The sequence below is a fragment of the Tyto alba genome, unplaced genomic scaffold, assembly GCF_018691265.1.
Source record: "Tyto alba isolate M040663 unplaced genomic scaffold, T.alba_DEE_v4.0 Super-Scaffold_7, whole genome shotgun sequence".
In the NCBI taxonomy this organism is placed as follows: domain Eukaryota; kingdom Metazoa; phylum Chordata; class Aves; order Strigiformes; family Tytonidae; genus Tyto; species Tyto alba.
This window is the reverse complement of record NW_024881328.1, coordinates 10,510,609-10,518,918: the sequence shown is the minus strand read 5'-3', so window position 1 is coordinate 10,518,918 and position 8,310 is coordinate 10,510,609. Positions and strand designations below refer to the sequence as shown.

General features: G+C 41.1%; 1 protein-coding gene across 1 annotated transcript in view; it reads left to right on the top strand.

The window, feature by feature from the left end:
• The first annotated feature begins 586 nt into the window (after window positions 1-586).
• Window positions 587-8,310, top strand: part of CCDC93 (coiled-coil domain containing 93) — a 52,851-nt gene continuing 45,127 nt past the window's right edge. The window contains exons 1-4 of the mRNA XM_042784197.1: window positions 587-701; window positions 1,821-1,934; window positions 3,637-3,731; window positions 6,284-6,395. Of these exons, the coding sequence (XP_042640131.1) occupies window positions 660-701; window positions 1,821-1,934; window positions 3,637-3,731; window positions 6,284-6,395 (363 nt within the window). The 5' untranslated portion in view covers window positions 587-659. The remainder of the gene's footprint in view (window positions 702-1,820; window positions 1,935-3,636; window positions 3,732-6,283; window positions 6,396-8,310) is intronic.

The window sequence follows — 8,310 nt, the reverse complement described above, 5'->3', positions numbered from 1 at the left end:
GGAAGAGTGCGAAGGTTCCTGAGCGTGGAGCTTGTGTGCAGGACGGGAAAAATCGTTAAACGCCCCTCAGCTGTTGGGCTACCAAACGGAAACCCAGCGGCTGATGAGGAGCGTCAGCGCCCTGTGCGGCGCGAGAGGCCGCGAGGCATCGCTCAGGTCACGCAGCACGCAGTAACGCGTCCTCCATGCTGGTGAGAGGCCTCCGGTCCCCTTCGGAAAGGAAAAAAAAAAAAAAAAAAAAGGAAAAAAAAAAAGAGGGGGACGAGCGCCCCGAAGGCGCGGCCGCGGCTCAGCTGCGAGGCGGCGCGGCCGCGGGCACGGGGGCACCCGGGGGGGGCCGCAGGGGCACCGCCCGCGGGCGGGGGCGGGACGGCGCTCCGGCGGTTGCGCTCCATGCCGTCAGTCACATGAGCCGCCGGGGAGCCGCGCAGCCCCCGCCCTCCTTCCCCCCGCACCCCTTTGGCCGTGAATGGCACGGCCCGGATGCGCTTGTACGCAAGGAGGGTGCGGGCGAACCATTGAGCGGGGGCGGGGGAACCCGGCAGCCCGCCGGCTGGGAACATCCCTTCGACCGGGCGTTGCGGCGGGCGGGGGGGGGGGTGGGGGGGTGGACGTGACAGGCGGAGCGGTTGGGTGCAGGTTGCTGGAGGCGGAGGGCGATGGTCGTCCCCAGGGGACAGGAGTACCAGGCCCCCCAGGAGGTACCGTAGCGGCGTGTCTCCCGTCTCTCCCCCCCCCCACCCCGGTCCCGGGTAGGGCGGCGTTGGCGAGGCGCGGCCCCGCTGCACTGGCTTCCCTGGGCGCCCTGCCTGCTCCTTCCGCTCCCCGCGGGCTGGGGCTGCGCCGGGACCCTGTGGAAAGGGTGCTCTGTGTGTTGGGGGGTGTGGGGTGTGTGTGGTGTCAAGCCCTGCGCCCACCCTGCGTGCGGCCCGCGGCCCCGTAGGACGGGGTGTCCCGCGGGGTGTGGGGAGCCGGGCCCCGGGCGGGCCCTGTGGGGCTGCGAGGCAGCGGCTGTGTAGGTCACCTTCTGTGCACCGTTTCCTGTCCCCTCTGCTTGCGGGGCTTTCCAGGTTTCCGTGGGAGGGAGAGGAGGAGGCTGTCGCAAAGATTTGGGGGCAGAAGTAGGTGGGGAGGGTGCGTGGGTGGTTCCCTGCAGCCCCTGAGGGGGGGACCCGAAGCCCTGGTAGTTGTCTCTCCTCGGGTGCTCTCTGCCTCTCCCGAGTCGCGTATTCCCGGAGCTGTGGGGTTCCATCCCGCAGCGTGGGGACAAAAGCCCTCTTACAGGCTTGCTGTGCTGATAAAGCTTTGGAGCACTGAAGCAATGCAGGCTGCCCATCAGAGTTTACTTTTTGCTACTGCTCTACTTTTCAGTTTGCTTAAAAGTGCCTTACGCAAAAAGTGGAATTCCACATGAATTTCTCCTCCTGTTCTTTTAACAAGCTTGTAGAAGCGTTAAATTGAGGTGTGTGATTTTGTGAACCCTGAAATTGAAAGAAAGGTGCAAAATGGAGACTAAATTAACTGCCTGATGGCAATAGGAACAATCTGTCTAGCTGAAGGCGATCAGTGGGCCAGGAGTTTGAACAGCAAAAGCAGATTAAAGTATTTAACGGGGTGAAAAAAAAAGTGATGTTAAATTCATGTAGAAATGCATTACCTATTTCTTCAATGTCTTTCAAATTAACAACCAAGTTGCTAATGGAAGCCAAGGTTTTCCCCAATATGTGGTCTATGTTAAGATAAAGTTTGTTCCAAGATAAATGTTCATTTGAAGAATGAAAGAGAAACACTACAGTATTGTTGCACTGTTTGTTTGTCAGGTTGAAACAAGAGAAGATGAGGAGCAAAACATCAAGTTGACTGAAATTTTGGAACTGTTGGTGGCTGCTGGGTATTTTCGAGCAAGAATCAAGGGTTTATCACCCTTTGACAAGGTGAGACCAATGTAGTATTTCTAAAAACCTTTTTTAAGTATATGAGGGTTACATATTTTTTGCTAGTTTGTTTAAAAGTACTAGGTGACTTTAAAAAAAGAAAAGATGCTTGCAACACATGAGGCTTTCCTATGTAAATAATTCTACAAATGACCCAGTTTCAGACAGATAGGACCTCCTTAGTCTTCAAAAATGATTTTGTGCAGCAAGGCCTGTTCTAAAAGAGACAACTGAATGCAAGCTAATTGCTGGTAACTTTTTTTGTGGGTGTTATGGCCTAAGTTAGAGTCATGTATGGGGGATTTTGCCCCTCTCACAAATGCAGTTAGAATAGCTAGACAGACTTGATACTTGGAGATACCATGGTAATTTTAAAAAGTATTCATTAATGAGGAAGTACTTCTCTTGAAAGGCTCTGCATAAGAATGAAGCAGCCTAGTGAGATTGTTTTGGGGCTGTTCTTACCTATCTTTAGAATGTCATGTATGTTAAGCTTTCATTGTCCTAAACAGGAAGTATGTGATACTGGCAGTGAGCAAAGTTCAGGTTGAAAAGAGACTTCTGAATTGTTTTAGTGCTGACTCTGTGAGAAATTCCTGAACCAAGGTTTGGAAACACAGAACTATGGTGGCCTTGAAATAGACTCTTCTGTTTTCTGCTGTTTCTTTGATCGCAGCACAGCCTTACTTTGTAATGCAATTTTGGTTTCTTAAAACTGCTTGGCATTACTGACCTTAGCTGCTCAGGAGGCTGTGCACACAGACACAAATTAGTTTCAAGGAGACTGCCATAGGTAATATTGTTGCATTTATGTGTAGAAATAGATGCATCAGGTTTATACTTGCCTAAATACAATTGCAAAGTTACGATTTCATGACAATGCCCAACCTTTGCCAAAATGAACATTGCTATTGAAAATGATCTAGCTGCTAGTATAAAAGGGACAGATGCTGTTTAACTGTTTCAGAGGGGGATGTGAGAGGGGTAATATGTTAGAAGACCTTGTATAGAACCCCTAATTTGCTGTGTGATGTTGGTAAGATTTTAATCTCTTATTCTGTTCTTTCCCTTTACATACATTTAGGTTATTTTGCATAAGTTTATGCAGGGTTGTCTTTAAATACTTAGGTGATTTGTGTAAAGTTGATGACATGTCTCAGAAGTTGAAATATGCCTAAGTATTTGTAGGAATAGGGCCTGAAATAGACACTTCTGCAGAGCTGGGGATTTCCATGGCTATGTTGATACTGGGCCTAGCACTTGGTGTTGCATATGTCAGCACACAGGGAATAATAGCAACAAAGTCATCTATAAAAGTAAATATATGAATACAGAAATTATGTTCCTTGATAAAATTTTGATATGGTCACTTTTTAAAGATCATGACATTTAGCATACTGTCACGTTTTATCTTTTTTTTTTTTTTTAATCTGAGAACTGTTTCTAATAAATAAAGCTAAAAGAATTTAGAATGTCATTAACTGCTGGGGTTTTTCTGTCTTCTTATATATGTTTATGTGTATTATATGTAGGAGTTGATATATGTATGCCAGCTAAATGTATTTCAGTCTCTATATAAGAATACTGAGGATGGAGAAAATACTGAGCTGTAGTTTCTACAATAAATAAACTCTTTAAGATGTATTTGGTTTTACCTCTTCAAATTAAAATGGAACTAACCATGCTGTTGCTCCTTTGCTAGGTGGTAGGCGGCATGACGTGGTGTATCACTACTTGCAGCTTTGATATCGATGTTGATTTATTGTTTCAGGAAAACTCTACTATTGGTCAAAAAATGTAAGTTGATTAAATGGCAAATGTGGTATTTTTTTTATTCTTAGAAAAGAAGCAGCAGGCAGAGGATTGAAGTTACCTGATATTGGCTTGTTTATAAGAAAGATTTTTAGTCCAAATTTCCTGTTTCTCAAGACCACCTGTTTGCAAAACATTTTCCTGGTTTCTGGGTTTCTCAGAATCTAGTTCCACAAACTCATAAGAAAAAAGCTTATTCCAAAAAAGGCAGTGCTATTCCATTCTGGGCTGCCATGTCCTTATATCCCTACTAAGCAATAAAAGCATTTATGTGGCTCCACATTGAACTGGATTGGGAACTGATCCATATTAAAACCTACCAAAAAAAAAAAAAAGGGGGGGAAAATAGTTTTAACATTAATCAGTTTCTGGATCCAGTTCTCTATGCAGCTGCACAGATGCTTGTGCTGGCACAAGGGGATGATACAGAGGCCAAAACAAAGGGCAGAGGGAGATCACGCTGCTGGAAACTGCGGTGCAACATTAGAAGACCTTCTTTGAGTTCTCTGTCTGCAGTTTTGCTGTGTAAATAACCTCTGATTCTCCTTTATGGTCTTGGATTGGAATTGTAAGCATCAGCAAACAGAACTTAAAGCATGACGTTGTTGAGGCAGTTACCTGCCCCATTCTGAGGGGTAGTTTCTTCCTGATAATGACCCAGTGAGACCATTTTGGTTTAATTAATTTTTTATGCATGGAATTTGCTTATAAGCCAGTTAATTCCTGTATTAAGGAGGTTGTAAAAATTAATTATGCTGAGAAAGGGAATACATTCTAAATTACATTATTTCTTTATGCATTTCTGTGATAAAAGAGCCATAACTAAAATTTGCAGGAAGTAGGAATAGCCTGTCAAATTACAGTTGCAGGAAGAGAGTTGTTTGCTCAGTGTGGTTGAAAAGAACATCCTTCTGTGCTGTTTTCTTGAAAGTCATTTAGCGTTGTCAAGACTGTGACACCTTTAAAAATAAAGATTTGTGGTTATTGCCATTAAACTTGGAGACACTCAAATTGGCATACATAACTAACTACATAAAGCATTAAGTGCACAGAATTAAGTAGAAACTAGGAATGAAGATGGTGGTGGTAGTTTTTATAATTGCCATCTTTGTTATCCTTAAGAACAGCAGGACAGGAAATAGTTAAGTTGTTCTGAAAATGTTTTGTTATTTTTCCAGCTGACTGGATGCAAAACTGGCAAAACAAAACCCAGGCTCCTCTCCCAAAACAGCAACAATGATTTATTTGTAAATCTAAAGTATTCAGAGTCACACAGACATAGGCTGTTTTGGTGTCCATGTAATGTTTATATTGGTGGTGGCTCAGTGCTTCTGTGATGCTCTCAAGATAAGGAAAAGTTAAGTTGTGTTTTCTCAGTATTATGGTGTCCTGTTATTTAATTGCTGGGTTGAAATAAACATGGAAACATACGTTAGGAGGGGATCTTGCATCTGTTGGATAAATAAATTTTTTTTAATTGCATTTGCTTTGATTGTGCTGAGAGGCACTGCTGTTTTCATGTTGTAGAATATTAGTATGGTGCCATAGTGGAAATTGCATTATAAGAATTATATCAAAGTTTTCACTTCTCTTACAAAGTACAACTTTTCAGGCTCTGTTCCCAGACTTTAGTCTCTCTCATCTCTTGCTCCCCTTTTGTTCTTCTAGAATATCAGTTGTCCATTTGGGCGATACTGTTGAATATTACTGAGGTCAGTACTGGACCAGTTATTATTTTTTCCTCCATGGAAAAATAGTTTTAGTTTTTCCAGAACAGTGTTCATGCTCAGTGCTGACATCTGCTTTAAAAATGTGCTTGACAGCATTGTCAACAGAAAGACCCTTCTCCCTAAAATAAGGAATTTGGTGGAAGCAGGATGATGTTCTTGTAGATTAATACCTTGTGTTAGGGTAATCCTTTTACTTTACCAGCTCTTACTTGAGCTGTAGAACAAGATGGTTGCTAGCAAATTCAGTTTTACTCACTTCAAAACCATGTGAAGTATACTGTGTATTTAGCTTTTAGGTGTAATATATATTTAAGTTCATAAAGTTTCAGTAGGAATGTTAAGTTATATTTTGGGAATTCTGCTAAAACAAATTTTTGAGCCCTTACATTTGATTCTGGACACTTTCTTTGAGTGCATATCTTTTACTTAGAACTGTTTTTAAAGCTAGTGTTTCTTCATGTGTGCGTATGTTATAATGTGCAGATGTGTTTGTAGATATATCTTATGTGAGCATTTCATCTGACCAGACATGTGGCTCTTAAAATCTTGTGTGTAATACTATAAATGAAATCACAAGCTAGGAGCTTGCAAGAGAGGTTGAATCACCTCTTCACAGATTAATAATATATATGGCACAATGTAAAAACTATTTTGTAAATGAAAGTTTGATTGCTTTTCACAGCTGCATACAATGGAAGCCACTAGAGGGAACTTTCTAACTACTGACTGTGTTTGCAAAAATAATTTGTAACTTACCAAAGAAAATTGTAGCATGTATACATGTATGTTTTTGTTGTTTTATAATAGTGCCTTAACTGAAAAAATTGTGTCAGTATTACCAAAAATGAAGTGTCCTCATCGTTTGGAACCACATCAGATCCAGGGACTGGATTTCATTCATATATTTCCTGTTGTACAGGTAATAATTTTGTGATGTATCAATACCTTGCTGAAAAATGCCATAAATCTTGCAGAAAAATTTTAGCAAAGATCTGTCTTATTGTTTGGCTCTTTATTTAATTTTGGAATGAATCATCATAGAGAAGTAGTTTAAATGAATGTTTATAAATAATTGAGTGACACTGTGGATGATAGAATTCTTAGGTATTGTTTGATCCACATTTAAGAAAAGCTCTTTCAGTTCTTTGAAATAGAGTCAGATTATGCCTTTTGTGGAATGTCTGCTTAAAGAAACTAAATTTGTTAATCTGATAATCTACTTTACCAGACTAGGAAATAGAACAAATATTTTACAGTCTATGTTTAAGCTTATGGAGTAAGTTACAGAGGTAGTCATTCAGTCAGAAGGATATGAATAAGGCCTTTGCCAGTTGGGGTTGTTTCTTTAAGCATAATTCTTCCTTCATTCGTATCACATTAAAACTGCATGAGTGAAAAAATGAATTGCTCTGACCCACCATCCTACACGCTGTATTTGTTGAGCACCACTAACTGACCATGTACATGCTCATAGTTCTGCATTTTATTAAGGTTTAAGCTAACACATGATGTGTTCCAGTTATGTCTGGTATCTTGAGAATCCTTGGTATGTCATTACCATTTTTTGATTTTACTTTAATCTGCACACAGAAATGTATCTTTGATAAGTAGGGAAGATGAAGACTGTTAAGCAAGCATCTTTTTCATTAAATATCTCCTTACCTCCTGCCTGTGAAAGCTTTTAGTAAGAGTTTAATCTAAATTCCAGTTTGTAAGAAGTGGGGAAAACTTCCTGTTGTCTCTTTCTTGTTATCTTCTAGTAGTAGGCTCCTGAGGAAGAACACACTTAACTGCACTCCCCACAAAAAGTTGTGGTGTGTGCTACTGTTGAACAGCTTTTCAAGCTGTACTGAGGCTGCCTGAGGTGGAAAGTTTGTATCTTGTTAATATGAGGTTTTTACTTCTAGACCTGTATTTTCCTACCAAAAAAAAAATAATAATCTCAACCCAGGTTTATTTCTTGCCCTGGTCACTTGATGATAATGCTGCTGAAAATGAATGGTTGCATTTATCAAATACAAGACTTCTTACAGGAAAAATAATTCCTCTCCTAAACTGAGAATGGGAACTATTACTCCTGCTGTAAAAAAACTATTGCACTAGGTTTTCTTTTCTCTAACCTGCTTTATCCAAAAATCCTGATTTGGGATATTACCTCTGGAAAGGAGAAACATTAGTTCTAAGCAGGGAGGAAATCAGCTTCTAGATTTCTCCGAGAGCAGTGATTCTCAGTATTAGTAGCTGGCCAGTAGGTGGTATATCTAATCCATACTTTGTGAAGAAGTCTTTCTTGATGAGCTTAGTTTTTTGTATGTAGAGGATCTTTTTAAGAAATTGTGGCTTTGTCTCAGGTCCCTGTGAAGTTCTGCCTGCTCTAGAGACTGTTGGTTCTCATTTCATCCCAACCAAAATAGGCTTTCAAGAAAACTTTTATTGGTTTCAGCAGAATACTGTGTTCTGAAAAAGATCATGCAAGAGCTGTAATAGGCTGACCACACCATGGCATGTAGGAATTGTATATTTGATAATGACACTACTCAATGCCCTGTTTAATTGAAGATTTCACTTGATACCTGTAAATCTCAGATCAGTCCCCAAATAATACAGAAGCTCTTTTTTCTACCTGCCATTGTGTTCCAATAGCTCTTGCACTGTTCAAGCTAGTCTGATGAACTTGATGTGAGGAATTTAGGTGAATCCTTACCTATAGGAAGAAATTGAGATTTAACTGGCTCACTGCCACAGACTCCTGCAGAACCTTAAAACAAAACAAAAAAAAAAAAAGAGGAAAAAGATTCCAGTAGGCAGAAATGGTAATGTTGTTCCTAGTAAAT